Source organism: Pteronotus mesoamericanus, unplaced genomic scaffold, assembly GCF_021234165.1.
Source record: "Pteronotus mesoamericanus isolate MK-2021 breed Mesoamerican mustached bat unplaced genomic scaffold, CSHL_Meso_final contig_56, whole genome shotgun sequence".
Taxonomy (NCBI): Eukaryota; Metazoa; Chordata; class Mammalia; order Chiroptera; family Mormoopidae; genus Pteronotus; species Pteronotus mesoamericanus.
This window is the reverse complement of record NW_026555201.1, coordinates 18907904-18926466: the sequence shown is the minus strand read 5'-3', so window position 1 is coordinate 18926466 and position 18563 is coordinate 18907904. Positions and strand designations below refer to the sequence as shown.

At 36.3% G+C, this 18563-nt stretch overlaps 1 protein-coding gene across 2 annotated transcripts in view; it reads right to left on the bottom strand.

Annotated features, from left to right (window-relative positions):
- The window catches only part of SYT1 (synaptotagmin 1), a 529223-nt gene that overhangs the window by 178623 nt on the left and 332037 nt on the right, over nt 1-18563 (bottom strand). For both annotated transcript variants that reach the window (XM_054580146.1, XM_054580147.1), the window contains exon 4: nt 16075-16257. In XM_054580146.1, coding sequence (XP_054436121.1) covers nt 16075-16240 — 166 coding nt within the window. In that variant the 5' untranslated portion in view covers nt 16241-16257. The remainder of the gene's footprint in view (nt 1-16074; nt 16258-18563) is intronic.

Genomic DNA, 18563 nt, shown 5'->3' with positions numbered 1-18563 from the left:
TAGATTCTTGATACACATAAACTGAGATGACAAATGGGTATTGTTTTAAGCCACTAAAACAGGTTTGTTGTAAGCTTCTGTGCAGCGGCAGAAAACTAGTATCGCCCCACAAACCAATTTTTGGCATATATTTATAATAGTGAAACATAGTCTCCAAAATTAATTCAATACGTAATTTCTTTAGTGTCTACTCTATAGGAGCACTATATATGAGAATGTCCATCTCTGTTCCCAAATAATTTAGGCTACTCTGGAAGAATGAAACAAATATCTTTAACATAAAATGGGCCAGTGCCATGGAAACAAAGTCGAAGGACAGGGAGACTGATCATGGAAGCGGGAAAAATAGGTCAAATATGTTGGGATGTGGTCTCAGCAACAGTTACAGTCAAAGTGAATTAGTCCTTTGAATGTATCTGAAAGAGTTTCAAATGTTCAAGCTGTCTATCAGTGGACTGTCACAAACTTCTCTGTCCCAGGTTCACATGTAAGTTCTGCTGTAAAGTATATGAGATTTGTGATAACACCAGGGGTGTGGCTATGAGGGGCATTCAGAAGTAGCCAGGAAAGAGTTAGCTTTGCCTATGGTAATGACAACCTATTTCCCTTTCATCTCATTTGGTAACTACCTCAACACTTATCCAATTTCCCTTCATCCTGTGAAGTGCATGAGCTATAATTCTGTTTGCATTCTCATGGGAGAGAACAGTTAACACTCCCTGCTTTCACTTTCTCATTTAAGTCCTCACCTCACACCCTGTAAGCTGGCTTCTGATTCTAGCTCTTTAATGAAGCAAGGCTTTCCAAGGTCAATAAAGAGCTCTAAATTCACTGGCCTTTTCTCAGGCATAAAATTCCATGATCTGCTTGCAGCACCAGCCATGCCTGGACGCTTATATCTCTAATTATTTCTTCTCATGGGTCAAAAAAAGAAGAAAAAATTAGCTGGATCACTCTCTGTTTCTTACATCCCATAAAGGCTTATTATGTTTTGCCGAATGAAGTATGACCTGCTTAGCAAAGCATTAAATGTTCCCCAAAATGGGGTCACATGCTTTCTCTCCCAACAATATCATTTCATGTAAACTACAATCCAATCACACCAACCAAATTGTTAACCATAAAACTCTGGAATGGTATTCAAAATTCATGTTGAACAACTCAGGTTATTCAGTATGGAAGGCCTTCCTATTAATTCTTTGGTTAGGCATATACTTCTCTGGTTCAAAGCATAATTCAAGGCCACCTCTTTAACTTGTTCTGAAATTCATTTTTGCTTCCTTTGTGCTTTGCTTGTACCTCTTTTTAATACTTACTTCATTATATCTTATACTAAAGTATGTTTTGCTTAACATCTTTGAGATGCTTTACTCCCTATAAAATTTGGATCATAAATGCATAACCAAAAGGGTTGTTATGAGGAGTAATTAGTCAAATCATAATTCAATATATAGTACTAATCACTGAGAAAATATTGGTAATGGTGATGATGATGACAATTATCTCCCCCTCTCTCTCTCTAGACAGAAAATACCCTTAGGACAGATTGTATATTTTAGTTATTTTTGTTTGTCCCAAACTTTAGGCAGTACATTCAATATTTCTTTTGATTTAAATTGACCACTGTTTCTCAGAAACTTTTTTACTTAGCTTCGGTGACACTGTCCTTCTGCTTTACCTACTGTTCTCTGACAGCTCATTTTTCTTTCATCTGTTTCTCTACTCATTCATGAGTTATAGTTTAAGAATTTATCATTGATGGTCTCTCCTTCCACTTCCATATGTTCTTACTAATGACAATTATCCACTTTCACAACCTAAATTTATATGTGATCAATTCCCAAACCTCAATTTGCAAAGGTGAACTTTCTTTTGCATTCCCTGTACCCCACAAGGCATAACACTGAAATGGTTACCCAGCTTCTCTGGAATTTTTTTTTTCTTTTTCCTACAGACTCTTAGATCCAGTTGAGTGCTGTCAACTCTCTGTTCACAGAGTCTGTCACATCTGTGCCTTGCTTTCCACAGAAATTTAGGCTTTCATTACCTCTAGAGTTCTTTCAATTACCTCTTTCATGCTTTGTCCTTTACTCTTGGCTCTCCCCTTGCAATCTATCCTACTGACATGCTGCTGCCAGACTGATGTTCCTAAAACAAAACTGTAATTATGTTACTTCCGTGTTTAAATATTTTGAATGGTTCCTGGCTCCTTGTTAACTATTAAATAAAGTCTAGACTCCTTAGCTTGATATTGATGGCCCTCTCTAACCTAATTCCAAATTACATTTCCAGTCTCATCCTTGATGATTCTTCTATATATCTAAGTTTCAGCATGCACCACTGTCTTATATTATTATTCTTTCTCTGAATATCTGATCTCTCCTATTAGATTATAAGAATGATAACATTCTATTTTGTATTCTTCCACTAAGCCATTAATCCATGCCACACACATTTATTGACTGCCACTCTTTGTAAGGCATGTAGCATGTGCCTATAGTATGAAAATATAGTATAGTAGCATGTTCCAAGGCTATCTTTTAGAATCTAGTGAGGAAAATAAGATATGAGCATCACAATACGACATGGTAGAAGATAAATATAATTGAAAGAGTAACGTGGATATTGAGGAGGAGCATTATAGAAGAGCTATCATTTGAACTGTTTATCATTTAGGATAAAAAGGCTTGGATATGAGAGATCGGGGAATGACATTTCAGATGTAGGAAAACCATAGCCTAAAGTATAAAGGCAGGAAATAGAGAGATGTCTCCATGGAACAGTAAATAGTTCACTTCAGAGTAGTGGAAATGAGGTAGGAAAGGTAGATTGGGGCTAGATTATAGATGGTGTAGGGTAACAAATAAGGGAGTTAAAAAGTCAGCTAAGGGGTAGTACTGAAGATTTTTGAGTAAGGGACTTGTGTGTTCACACCTGGAGTCCAGGAAGAGTCATCTGGAAGATTTATTTACAATGGAGTGGCCAGCAGTGGAAAATGGTTGTGGAAGGTCTCTCAGAAGGCTCTGGTAATTGTGATATGGGCAAGGGCCCAAACAGAGCAGTGGCAGGGGGAGTGAAAAGGAGAGAGCGGATCCAGAGTGAAGTACTAGTACTTGTGAACTAGTTGGATAATGGGGACAAAAATAGGGAAGAATCAAAGATTACGCTAGGGTGTTGAGCTTAAGGGTAGAGCTGTGTACATGTGTATGTGTGTGTGTTGAGTGGGGGGAAGGTGAGTTTAGTTTGGATATGTGGAATTTCAAACACAAATGACATATACAGATGAAGGGATCCTAAAGACAACTTTAAAAATGGAATTCATTGTAGGGAAATTTGCATTTCCTTAATGACTAAGAATGTTGAGTATCTTTACATGAACTTATCAGACTTGTATATATTCTTTTATTAAGAGTCTGTTCAAATCTTTTGCTCATTTTTGTATCTTTAAGGTGTTTTATATATGCATATTCTGGAAATAACTTGTTGGATATATGCATTGCATCTATTTTCTCCCAGTCTGTGAGTTATATTTTTATTTCCTTCTTTTTTATTGTTGTTTGGTTACAGGTGCCCCCCTTTTCCCCCATTTCTCTCCCCTGCCCTGTCCAAACCTCTGCTCCCAAAGACAATCCCCACCCCATTGTCCTCATCCATGGGTCCTTTGTACATGTTCCTTTACTTGACCCCTCCTCTTCTTTCCCTCATTATCCCTCTCCCCCTGTCCCTCTGTAGCATTTTGAAAACATAAATCTTTACTTTTGAATAAGTCTAACATACCAACTTTTCCCTTTATAGTTAATTCTTTTGGTGTCCTTTTAAGAAAACCTTTGCCTACATTAAGTTCATGAAATGATCTCCCATGTTTTCTTCTAGAAGGTTTATACTTTCAACTTGGTAGGAATATGGAACAAGTAGAAAGAAGTCTCACACATTGCTGGTGGGATGTAAATAATATGAATGCTTTAGAAAAACAGTTTGACAGTTTTTAACAATAAAATTAAAAAAAAATTCTACCTAGAAATTCTACACTGTGGTACTTCCCAAGAGAAATAAAAACATAAACATATATCCACTTAAAAACTTGCATAAAAATATATAGCAGCTTTATTCTTAAGAGCCTCAAATTAACAAACCAACTGTTCAACAGATAAGCAAGTAGTGAATATCCATACAATGGAATATTATTTAGCTATAAAAAGAAATGGACTATTGATACACAAAAGAAGATGGATGATTTCAAAGATATTATGCTAAGTGAAAGAAACCAGACACCAAAGTTGACACATGCATGATTCCATGTTTATGAAATGCTAGGACAGTCAAAAGTAATTTATAGTGACAGAAAACAAATCAATCATTGCCTAGAACTGTACAGGAATTGAAAGAAAGAATGAAATACAATATTTTAGAGTGATTATTACATTGTATATATTTGTCAAAATGCACAAAACTATACATTTACAATTGGTGCATCTTACTGTATGCACACCAGTTTTCGATAAAGTTAATTTAACAAAATGGGGTGCTTAATAGAGACATCAAAACCAGAGACTGAGTTTTGAGTATGTTTTACATAAAGATAGTATGGAAAGCCCTGAAATTATAAAGAAACCATGGAGGTAGAAGAATGCCAGATGCACATCTTTAGGAAATACCTACCTATAAGTGACTGAAAGAGGTGGAGAGAAAGAGATAGAACACTCAGAAAGAAAGGAAGATAATGAGAGTTCCAAGTATCAGAAACCAAGAGAGAAGAGAGTGTTCATTAGGGTCGGGTACATGGCATTGGGTACCCTGCACACATAGTCCAAGCGTCCCTGTCTGAACGAATGGCCAAGCCAAGTAATTCAGATAGAAGTAAAGGTGCATAAGCTCCCATGGAAGATAAAAGCAGTAGAACAGACTTCGGGAAACTATCTACAACAAGGGGTGTCCAGTGTTTTGGTGCCTCTGGGCCACACTGGAAGAAGAAGAGTTTTCTTGGACCACACATTAAATACATTGAGACACATAATGACATGCAAAAATCTCATAATGTTTTAAGTAAATTTACAATTTTGCGTTGGGCCGCATTCATAGCCATCTGGGCTGCGTGTGGCCCATGGGCTGCAGGTTGGATACGCCTGTACATGTTTCCTATATCTGAACTCTGGTAAAATCATGGCCATGGTCAACTTTCAGAAAGATTGCTAAACTCAAGCTCTTATGAAAATAACTGGGCTTCCACAGCAGTAGCATTGCTGTTCCAGCTGAAGACTACTTAATGCGAAATAGCAGAACAGATTTCCACTGATGAAGAATTGGAAGGCAGCCAGGTAAATCCCATGAGAGCCACATTAGCAGTTATGGGAAAGAAAGACACATGGGTGAGGGCAGCGTGGACACAGTTCCATTTAGTGTGGGCAGAAGATGGCTGACCGGGCTAGTTTGAGCACCACTGCAAGTGATAGTCACAGTCGGGGCATTCTCAGCAACAACAGTATCTGAAAGGCCAAACCATTGTGCTTTGTGTGGCTGATAAAGTAAAGCAGAGAAATTCATACAAGTGTCCTATACACAGATACTCACTAAAGAAAACCTCACAAAAGTGCCCATCGGGGACAAGCTGCTGTGACACAGCATGTTCAGGTGTCCTTGAACTCTCTCAGTGACAGCACAGGAAACTGGACTGTGTTATATAGCAAGTGTCATAAAAAATGAGTTTATCTTTTTTCCTGGGCATTCCAACACAAGTCGTTATTTTTTAAACTAAACAATGAAACTAATTCTAAGTCCCAGCTCTCCACTTGAATAAAATGCTTGTGGGGAGAACTGTTTACCCTGAGGACTGGTTTGGCGGCTGCTTGTATCTCAGTGCCAGGCCAAAGAGGATAAAACTAACAAGGAAAACTTTTATTCAGCACAGGCAACAAGGAAGGAAACAGAAGATGAAAAGGTAAAAAAAGGTCAAGGACTTGGAGAGAAAAATGAAAGGCAAGGGAGAAAGAGAAAAGGTTGGCTGTAAAACCCTGCATGGTTGAGGGAGAGGAGAATAGGTATGGACGGCGCCCACTCTGAGTCCAGTGTGATGTTGAATTTTGCCTTTGATCGTTACTATCACCTATTTCCAGGAAGACTCTTCTGGGAGCCCTTTCTTTTTTTTATGAGATATAATTGACATATAACTACAGGGGTGAGCAAAAGTAGGTTTACAGTTCTTATAGAAAATAATGTAATAATAAATAATACAAGAATAAACTATGTGTTTTGTGCAGTCACAAATGTAAACCTACTTTTGCCATCCCCTGTGTATTAGTTTCAGGTATATAACAATGATTTGATATTTGTATATATTGCAAAATGGCCACCACAGTAAGTCCAGTTAGCATCCATCACCTCACATTGTTAAAATATTTTTTTCTTATGATGGGAACTTGCAAGATTTACTCTCTTAGCAACTTTCAGATATACAATACAGTATTAATGATAGTCACCATGCTGTACCTCATATCCCCTGGACTGACTGATAACCAGAAGTTTGCACCTTATGATCCCCTTCACACATTTCACCTCCCCGACCCCCTGCTGCTGGCAGCCACCAATCTGTTCTCTGAATCTATGAACCTTTTCTTGGTAATATGATTATTAAGATTTTCTGAGCAAAAGCAGAATTATTATTCTGCCTACTATGAGCCAAATTTTGTGCTAGAGCTGGAGACATGGCGATGTCTGATCTCCGTGTTCTGATCTCCTGTAGATTGGTTGGTATTAAGAGAGAAAACAGAAACAGATAAGTAAAATAAAAAGTAAAACATTATAAACGTGTAAAGTACAGGCTTACTGGAGAGCGAGATTGCCGATTAATAGACTAGGAGGTTGGTAGCAGGAGGACAGGAACACTGAGTGAGGGGGGAGTTCCAAAGGAGAACCAGAGAGAGTCCAGCTAGACCAGCAGTGGCACGCGAGACATTTTGGGCAGAAGAGAGAATTTGTACAAAGACCTGGAAGCACTTTGGATGATAAATTCAGTAACTTCTGGAGTTTCTGTCCTGCTGAAGCAAACTGTGGGAGGGCACACCGTTGCAGGTGAGGCTGAAACTTACACAAGTAATCTCTTAACTAGCCATTAGTGCTTTGCTAAGAAATTTTAATTGAAAGGTTCTTCTGGCAGAAAAATCCTGAATCTGTAATGCTATTCAGGCCCAGAAACAAGTTAAAATTATGGGCTTTGGTTTAGTTCCTAAGCATAGCACTCACAGCCTAGCACATAGTAGGTGCTATACACATAGGCATTGAAAGCTTAAACTTTGAATACAGCCAACATTACATTCCAGACATTATTTTAAGGACTCTATGGATGTTAATACTTCACTGCCTCTACCTTTCCAGAGGTGGAGTGCTACATGAACCTTGTTTTACAGAGAGATTGAATGAGTTGCCCCAGGTCATAGAATATTGATGGCAAGAGTGATTAATACAGCATTCTGGATGAAGTACAGGACTATTGGAGTGTACCGAAGAGTTTGAGAGCACTATTTACACCATTATAGCAGTAATGTTTTTCATCCACCAGGGTAGTTTACTGATCTTAAAGAATCCTATCCAAGTCCTTATGAAAAAATTATAAGGTTTATTACCTGGAGATCTTGGATTTTTTAATTTCTGTGAACACGTATGCACTACTACTTGCAGTCAATGGCATATTTAACAGTCAAATATATTTCTATTATTTGTAGTACCATTGCCCCCCCCTTTTTTTGTTTTAACTTGTATGTTTAAAAAGCTTTAAAGAGAAAAGAAAAGGGAAAGAGTTCAAGCAGTTTTGAAATTCCTCCAGAAGAGCAATTTCAAAAAGCGTTACTTGGTGAGGAAACCTTTAAATGGGCCACTATCTTCTTAATCTTTATTCCAAAACTGTCTAAATTCACTTAAAAGGCAGACTGAGGAGGCGTGCGGATTCAGAAGGTATCAAGTTCAGTCCCTTTGTTATAGTATTCTCATAAATGAAAATCAAAACAAAGAAAAATAAAGCCAAGTGCTAAAAATATAATAGTACCTCACATAATTTCCCTCTGGTTTCTGCTTCTGAATCCTTTATCTGATTTAATAGAAACTGGCACAAACCTGACAAGGCAGCAATGCAATAAAGGACCTACAAGGTCATTAGAGCGAGGAGAAAACAGCAGTCTTTCAGCTTCTCTCATTCTGTTTTCTTTATAGATTTGCATTTGTAGTCAGTCTTCCTTTAGTGAAAATGTAGCCTGTATTTTGACCTACAACTGTTATGTGGCAAAGGATAGAGGTTTAAAACTACTTTAAAATATATTTGTATATCTGTGTAGTATTTCAGCAAGGTAATTCCTTAAATATATGTCCAAAATATGGTTCACTTCTATATTTTTCTCAGGTGTGTTTACTTAATATCTTTGAAATGCTAATGGAATGCAGCTAAATAAGGTTTAGAAACTTCTCTGAGATCTTAATTCACTTGGTGGCTTTATGTGTTTACCATTACTCTGTATTATCAGTGCTTTAGAAGTTTACAAAATCTCTCAACACTAGTTCATTTTACAGGCATGAATTTCTCGGGAGAATTTTCTGCATAACAGGGTTCCAAGATGGAAATAAAATTCAAGGACACATTTAAACAACCTTCTTGAAATCCAATATCAGTAGCATATACTTTTTGTTAGTTTTTCACATTTTATATAGGATGGTATAGGGTCTTTGCACACTTGTTCTTTAAAATCAGCATTATCCACAATGCCCCATTTATAACAAATATGTTATAATATTCCTTTATTCTCTCAGAGTATAAATAATAGGTAATACAACATATCTCCTTATATAAGTTTTACAATCAATAAAATGTGCTGTTATATAAAAGAAATGAGGAAGTGATTTATAATGAAATTACTTGTACTTCAGTATAAAAGTCTTGAGGCACAACTATACTAGAAGACAATGAAGTACCCAAATGCTTGCAACTGCATAAAGGGATGTCTGGATTTAAAGACAATAGGAAGATTTTCAGAAAAGTAAGGAGAAAATGAAAGATCAGAGGTTAGCTAAACATTAAAGTCAAAGCTAGAATTTTCGGTTTATATTAGAGCCATGCAAAAATACTTTTGTTTATATGACAGCTAGTTTTAGGTTCAAATAACTACGAATAGGGTTTCTTTCTATATGTACATTTTATGGAGATTTTGAAATTCATGCTGAACATGGGGCAATTTTTCATAGTGTGAAACTGTCTCACATGCTGCAAGATGGGTAGGTCTCTGGGCCTGTGACTTCTAAATGCCAGTAGCTGCCTCTCATGCCATTATTTCTGCACACGAAAAATAGCCCAATATTCACAACATACTGTAGGGGGCAGTGTCAACTCTATGAAGAAACAAACCAACTTCCTGCTGTAGAATTAAGTTTTTAATGATAATTCTTAACACAAACACACATGTACAATATTCACATACACAAACATATGTATTTCCTATCAGAATTAAACTTGAAAAGGAGATGAAATAAATAAACTAAACTATGTCTATTAAATGTAAGCATGAATCACTACATAGTGCTGTGATGAATTATACCCTTATTTTGAAGCATCCTTGTCCCAAATAGGTTCCTTCAGCATTGCATTGATGAATTCACTCCTATCTGCAAAGCACTTGCTCTGAAAATAACGCTTACCCTTACTGCAACTTTTTCTTAAAGATATTTCAACTTACTAGAGGTTAACAATGAATAATGTCACTTAACATTTTAGTCAGTGCTTCTATGAAGTGAGAAGAATTAAGTCACCAGGTGATAGCTGAAGCTGAGTCATATACAGAGTTTATATAATGAAACAAAATGTTATTAGTGCTAAAGCAGTAATGGATTGTTTGTTCACATGCCAATCTAACAGAGTGCAACAAAAGAAATGCAGAAACATAAAGTGAATAAATGTGTACTTGTCTTTAAAGCCAGATAATGCAACAACAAACTCTGAATTAGTACTAAACTTGTGTTCTGAGTATTCAGTCACTTAAAACAAATATCAAATAACCAATATTCAGAACAGACACACAAAACTCTAATATTTTCAACTGAGGTGTGATAAGGAACAGTGGAGGTCATTTGCAGTCTCTGTGATATTCTGCCAAGGCATAATAAAAAAAAAAACTGGAATTTTTTTTTCCTGACATACTCCTGTACCTATAACCTGAACCATGTATAACTTCCTAGGACAAGACACTTACTTTACTAAGCCTCAGCCTTCTTATCTGTAAAGCGGGAATAATAGTTGTTCTCATCTAATAGAGCTTTCATAAGGCAGAATTGAGGTTGATTTTACAGAATTGCATGGTGCATACTTCCATGCTAAATGCTCAACAAACATTGACCATCATTATAATAATTATTGTTACATACATGCTATGGGTTACTGTATGTTCCTAAGGGTTCTCTTCATATGTTTCTTGACATTTGACAATGACTTTATGTTCATTCTGCAGCCACGTGAGACAAAATTACTGGACTGCATTTTTCCTCATCAGTGGATATTGCTTGTGTTATATTTAACCAACTATATTACTACTGCTTGTTGAGTTTCATTGGCGGTTTCTGTGAGAGAGAACAGTGATATACCTACTACTTCTTCAGGCCACTGCTTTCAAGTTGTGTTGCATACAGGCAGGTGTCTTTTGAGTTGCTGATGGGAATATCTTGGAAGAGTGGGTGCTAAAGACACCTTTACCTCATCACAGCAGCTGTTCTGTTTATATATACACACTCATACACACACTACAAATATATATATTACATTTGGATAAAGGGATCCTTGGCTAAAAAGGTTTCAAGACTATGGCTTTGTAGATCAGTTTCTCCAAGCATGGCACAAGAAATACAGCATTTGGCATAATGTTAATATTTGTAATATGGTAATATCTATACAGTTGTCTCTAGCATGGTGTTAGACGCTTTCTAATATGAAGGATACAAATATGTATAAGGAATTGTTCTGCCTCTGAGGGATTTGTATTTCAGTGAGAAAGATGGGAAAAATGAGACAAAACAAACCAAAACCAGATAACTAGCATATTTAATGAAGACCTTTGAAAGGTTGGAGGAAGACTCAAATAGTTCTGCTTTGGGAAATGATAGAACTTCTCAGCTGTGTGAACATTTGAACAGTTTCTTAATTTTTTCTGTTTAAAGATTTTATTTGTTTATTTTTAGAGAGAGGGGAAGGGAGGGAGAAAGAGAGGGAAAGAAACATCAATGTGTGAGAGAAACATCAATTGGATCCTTATCTTATGCCCTCAACTGGGTACTGAACCCGTAACCCAGGCATATACCCTGACTGGGAATTGAACCAGCAACATTGGGTTTGTAGATGTGGCCCAACCTACTGAGCCACACCAGTCAGGGCTATTTCTTAAATTTCTAAAACAATGTGTCAGGGTTAATGGGAAAGGGAGTCCAGGAAGAGAGAGAAGCATGAGAGAAGACACGGGAATGTAAAAGTGCCAGCTGGTTTTGAAAAGTTTTCCAGGAGGAAAGTTAACAGGACTTGAATGCAGGTGTAGAATTGGAGATGAAATATATGAGGGAGACAAGGATAATAGTGAGCGTTCTCATTTGTATGACTGGGGAATGAGAGCTTCCAGGGAGAGCATGTAGAATATAAATGGGAAAGAATTAAAAGTAGAACCTTGTAAACAAGGACCTCAACCACTTAATGGAAAGAAAGGCAATGAAAAAGGAGGACCAGACAATAAAAGAGAGTAAGGAGGAAAGGAGAAGAGAAAATGAGAGTAGAGTCCTGGAAATCAAGAATTTTCCGATGATGGTAGCTGACAGTGATAATGATGCAGAAATCTCTGAATAGAGGTTGACAATAACTCCCAGAACTGTGCATCCAGAAGTACCTGGTGATATAGTTAAAACAGATTTAATAGTACCTGCGGATGGAAATCAGAATGGAAGGAGCTGACTTGCTAATGGGAATTGAAGAAACGTCAGGATCTGGGTTATGTTTTTAATCAGTTAGGTACAGATATGAAGGAGGAAGAGAGAATGGTAGCTGACCGAGGAGGTAAGATAAAAAGAAAGTTTAGAGAATGAAAGAGGAAAAGTGAGACTTCTTAAGCACTTAGTGTGTATGAAATTTTCTTAGCCTCTTTGGCACTTTCAGATATGTGAACACTGATCATGTGTATGGGCTAAAAGGCATGAATAATACAATGAAATTACAGGAGTTTTTTGTTTTTAAAGGGAAAATAAAGGAGATGACGGGGAGCAAAAACACCAGGAGGGAACGGATATTGTTGGAGTGGGTTTAAAGGATGCAATGCTTATATATTTAGCAGCAAAGTTTCTGGAATTTTCTCAGTTTGGGTGTCTGAACTGAATAGAGAGCTTTTATAAAATAGAAACAGACTTGTTAAAAATGACAGCTTGAGTTTAATAATAGCTAACATTTATAAAATGTTTATTCTGTGTCAGACATTCTGCTAAGTACTTGATATGCATGGATGTCTTTACACAGCAAGTCTAATATGGAGATATTTTTGCCCCCATTTCATACAGGAAGAAACTGATACACAGAAAAATTAAGTAACATTCCTGAGGTCGCAGAACTAGTATGTGGTGGAGCTAAGATTTGAACACATGCAGCCTGTGACTAAGTTTGTGGCTTTAATCCCTGTGTTAAACTGTCTCTCCAGTAGTATTTCTGCATGAATTACATAACTACCTCAGTCCGCTTGCTCTTACTCTGGACTAAGAGTCAGGTTCCGGTCGTCTGGTTTTTTGCTGTGCTTAAGGAAAGGTTCACTGTACTTCAAGAAGCTCATGAATATCAAAACCTTAATCATAGCTCTTTGGATGATATGAGTTCATGCTTTACAAACCAACCATGGCCCTAGTCATATTAAAATTAAAGTTGCAAAATAAGAAACATTCAGAGAAACCTGTCTGCTTCATTTAGATAACAGTGTGCAGAATGAATTGAAAGATAAAAATGCTCAGCATTTACGATTTCCTTTTCCTTTAAAAAAAAAAATTAAGCCCCATGGTGTTATGGATGATATCATCAGGCCATTTGGTTTGAATATGTTCCACGCTGGACTGTGCAGATTACCCAACTAATGACATGTACACTCCTTGCCATTGTGACACTGCTCTTCTCACAAGTGGGAATTTCGAGTGACAGACCAAAGCTGTTTGCTATCAATTTTGCAAAAAACACATCTGCCGGATAGCCAAGATTTAGTTCAGAGACTGAAATCGATTAATATTCTAATTTGTTACCTGTCATTAGTGTCACACTGTATTATGCCAAGTCAGAAGCGATAACCTTTATAGAACATATGCTCCTAAAGGAATTTGATTTTAGGGATATATTTTATTTTTCTTTAGTGTTGTGTTTGCTGTGTATGAATCCCATTATAAATTTCAATTGCATCGCCTTTGAATCCATTGTAATGGATTAAAAGGAAAGTGTGAAATAAGCAGTTACATATTTTTAATAAAACTGCTCCATTTGTGATATTGGTTTTCTAACACTTATTTACCATGACATTTTAAAATTTTAGGTATTTGCTTTTTCCTATTAAATCAAGGAGAAGACCAGCAACATAATATTTCTGTGGGCGTTACTCAGATCCTCTGACAGCCTGTTATTTTAAGTTCCTGGTCAAAGGCAAATCCCCATGGAGGGGAAGACTAATTACTTGGTATGATTTCCAGTACACACGAAAGGGACACAGGAAAGGGACAATGGTTTGGAGAGGACTGAAATGAGGTTCGCCAAGGGAAAGAAAAGAAAAAAGGGAGAGATTCATAGATAATTATTTTCTGGCTGATTGTTTTCCTACCAATGAATAGGGAGGAAAATATAAAATAATAAACTGACTCAAAGTGGAAAAGGCTAAAAATGATTGTCATTATAAATAGGGAAACAGTTTGCTTTTCAAATGTGAATGACAAAGTCAAGGATTGAAATGATGTTTTTCTTAGTATTATAAATTAAAAAATTTTAATGTTTTAGGTTTTCAGAATCTTGAGACCTCAAAGTCTAAGAGGCATATTCAGGATATAAGTTAAATTGAAATTCATTCAATAAATAGACATTGAGTGCCTCATATATGGCAGGCACCACTAGAGATCTAACTGTCCACAGAACAGACCCAACTTTTTGCCCTCATAGAGCTTACATTATTTTGGAGAGAGCCAAAATGATTTAAAAACAAATAAGAAAATACATAGCTTTGCAAATGGTGCTAAGTAATATGGTGAGAAATGAAAAAGCAAGGGGAAGAACAGGGAATGCTGGCAAAGACAGGTGGGATAAATGGGTCATAATTTTAAATAACATGTTTGGGGAGGTTCTCACTAAGATGACATTTGGGGAAAGGCCTAAAGGAGATGAGGGAATGAGTTATGTGGATACATGGGAAACATTCATTCCCATAGTTATCAACATTGCCATGCCTCTCATAGTGTTTACTCTTCCAGAGAAAGAGACAGTATTGAAGACAAGGCAGAATAGATATTTGATTTGGTTATTCATTATTTTCTCTGCTGCTCTATGACACATTTCTTTGAAAGCCATCATTTCAATAAAATATTCAAGAGAGACTCTGCTTCCGTGGTATACGTATTTGGCTTCTGCTACGTAGTTATGAGCTCCAAGTTTTATCAAAAGTATCTGGGTCAGTTCATCAGCTCAGCGGCAGAGCAAGGAAGGGAGACTGGAGCCTGCATTTCCCATTGTAGGCTCTATCTACTGGACCGTTTCTGTCCTCACTGGGTTTTGGGCCTTCTTACCAAGAATAATAATCACTAACAACTGTGCTAACAGTGTCTCTCAGATAAACTTGAATTTGTTAAAAGAGGACAGACAGACAGATCAAGTTGTTAATTACTTGACGGATAAGAAGTTGATTCCTTGTTTGTTTGTTTGTTTTCCCATTTAGTTTCTCAATGTCCTTATAAAATACTTCTCTTAGAAATTTTATACATCTCTCATCTGGATTATTGCAACAGCCTGCTTTATCTTCTGCCCTTGCCCCTTGGAACACATTCTCAACACAATAGCAAGAGTGATTTTTAAGAAAAACCTAAGTCAGATCCCAGGACACCTTTGCTCAAAACCATCCAAAGGCATTTTATTTCACTCAGAGTAAAATCCAAGCTCCTTAGAACAATTTACAAGGCCCCATATGATATGGTCTCTGCTACAATCCAGCTTCACCATCTGCCCCTTTGCACCTTGTACATAAGGCACGCAGAGCTCCTTGCTGCTCCAGGCAGATTCTTGCCTAAGGGCCTTTGTCTCTATTTCCCAGGTTATTATAACTTTCTCCCCCAGTTCCTCCAGGTTTCCTTACAAACCAGCTCTCATCATCCTAAATAATAACAACCTTTTCCTCCCTATTCCCTTTCGTATCCCACTTACTATTCTTTAGTTTTCCTTACATTATTTATTCCTAAATGATGCATTATATATTGATTTACTGATTTATTACTTCTTTTCCTTACTAGAATATGAGCTTTGTGAGGGCTAAAACTTGTTTTCCCTGGGCCTGGAAAAGTGTTTAATACATAATTAGTGTTTAAAACAGAAGAAAAAATAAACCTGTAGTTTAAAATTTAAATTAAATGCCACTGATTGGACTTGGTGATTTACTCATACAAATAAATGTGTACAAATTATTTATTTCCTAAAGACAACAATGAAACATTTTAAAACCTGTACAAAAAATTTTGAAATATTAGCAAATGTATAAACTGAAAGCAAACTTGCAATTGGGAAAGTGCATTTTAGCTATTTAGGAATCTTTACATTGGAATAATTTTATAAATACAAATCTAAAATACAGCCAATCCATAAACATATTCTTGAGAAAAACAGATATTAAAGAAGAAAAAAAGAAATGTGCTTACATTAAGTACAGACACAGGTTTTTAAGAATACTCCTGTTCCAATAAGAAAAAATCAAATGTATGTTTATAGAATGTTCCAAGGAATTCTGCTTTCTATCCAATGAGAAAGGTGATTTTCAACCATTTGTTCTTACAGAAGTAACAACGTATAATACTCACGTGGAATTTTATGTAACTCATTCATGAACTTCTCCTTCAGCTTAGAAAAGGCATCTTCCTTTCCTTCTCCAGGACTTGCTGGCTCGGTGGCGTTATTTGGTATAACAGTCGCAACGGCGGTGACAGGCGGGGCTGCCAGGGCCTCATGATGACTCTCGCTCACCATGGTAGGTTCAGGTGTAACTGTGAGGGGAGGGAAGCAGAAAAGAATAATTCAAAATGGCTTAACTGATCCCACATCAAAGGTATACCAGAGATGGAAAACATCAGAGGGTGCACCTGCTCACTGGGTTAATGGTCTAGCATTAGCATATTACTTTATGTTGGTTCATGAAATATTTATAGAACCACAGTGGATATTCTCCCCCAGAAGGTAAGGCCAGACATAGTTACTGAAAGCATTCTCTCCCAACAATACTATGTAATCTCTCAATCTATTAGTTATTTATATAGGCAATTGTTTGCTGTGTGGCTTTTAACTTTGTAACCCATATCTCACTGAAAGGTGTATGAAACAATCGCTGACAACATACATGGTCTGTACTGAAAACATCTTATATTTTCTAAAAGGAAAAAAGAGAACAAATATTTACAGTGGAAATGTTGATAAATATAGCATACATTCAAAATGTTAGTGAATTTAAAAATGTTTATGAAAAATACTATTGTAACATTGATACTCTAAGATGTCATGGACATTATACAGAAATTAGTTCTTGAATCTCATTTATTGATGGTGTATTTTCCTCCCACTCACCTTTTGATGTTTACTGTAAACAATGTTCTTATCAATAATTTACTGGTCTTGCTGGGTGTATATTTGAAGCCACTGTACATGTGTTGCGATTGACTATATATACCAAGGCACTGATGATGAAGCATGACTTGTCTATTTCAGTTTATTTAGTTTGAACATATTATTGACTTATTTTATTATATTAATTCAATTTTTTACATGTTTCTTTATCTCCAAAATATTAAAAAGTTAATCCCTAAGGTGACCAATGAAAAAAAAATCTTAGCTTTGAATACAAAGACATCACCTCTCGTCCTCTTCACTGGCTAAATGAATTTTAACAAGGCATTTGACCTCATTTAGTTTGCCTTTTGAAATATGAAGAAGTAACATCTGTTCTGCCTAGATTTTTCTTAGTACACACAATATAAATATATATTTATGTTCCTAAATGAGGAGGGTATACTAAAAGGGTTGAATTGAAGACATATTCTCCAGTGTAAACATATTCTGGACATTAATAATTTTGCTATGTGACTTAAAATTTCAGACTGTGTGTGGTGAGGGAGTGGACATGACTTTGGGCAGAAATAGAGAAATACAAACAGGCCTGGGCTTGAGTAATTCTAGAGGCTCAGCGGGATAGTTTGTGAAACCATGAAGCTCTTTTTTGATTTGCAAGGAAATGGAGATAACCAGCAAATAGATAAAGGGTTTTTTAATAGAATTCAAGCTTTTGTGAATTAATTGTGCATACTTATGTACTTAGTGAAAGTACAATAGAAAGAAGAATTATTTCAAATGTATAAGGTTATTAAAATCTTAAACGCAGTCCAGAGATTTTAGATCTCCTGGAAGGACATGATGGCTGTGGCTAACACAGATGCATAGAAAATCAATTTTTATTTTATAATAGATCAGTTCTCTCTTTTAAGCTTTTAATTTTCCACTGTAGCTACTAATATAACCCTAAAGGGTAGAATTAGATGGATACAGGTTCAGGTCTTTTCTTTCTTCAGTTTCTTCATTTGTAAATGAGAATAATCATACTAAATACATAAGGTTTAATGAGTTGAAATGAGGTAATCTATGCAAATAACTTAGTACAACATCCACTATGTAAGTTTATGGCATCTGTTCAATTGATCAATCGAATACTCCTTTCCTCCCTCCCTAACAGCATTTGGTAGCCCCAAATTTTCTGGACTGTGGACAAATTTTTATTTTTTCCAGCTTAAAGTCACTTTCCAGAAACGTTCCCTGATTTTCTGATTCTGTTTTGCTTGGGCTCTTCTCTCCTCGCAAAAACGGGCAGTGCTGGTTGCACTGTTGGCATAACTTATGTGAAACTATTGATAACGATGGTACCTTACCTTTTATATTTCATGTGAGTCAGCAAGGCTAGAACTATACACACAAACCCATACATATGTATGAAATATTAGTATGTATGTTTTCAAAAAATGAATTTGTTCCTCTGTTGTAAGAATCACCAGATATGATTATCACTTAATTCCACAGGATAGTTGAGGATATTTAAGGAATTATGGTTTAATGTAGGATTGAAAGGAAATGATGTATTAGAGACAAATAGTTAAATACAACAGTGCCATCCTTTAATTAAAGGCATATTGTCTAATTCTTTATCAGCTCAATTTTTGTCATGTTCTCGAAGTGGGACATTACTGCTGGTCATCCAGACTGATGTCCAGTTGCTACCTCTAAGTGACTATGCAATTGTTTATAGATTTTG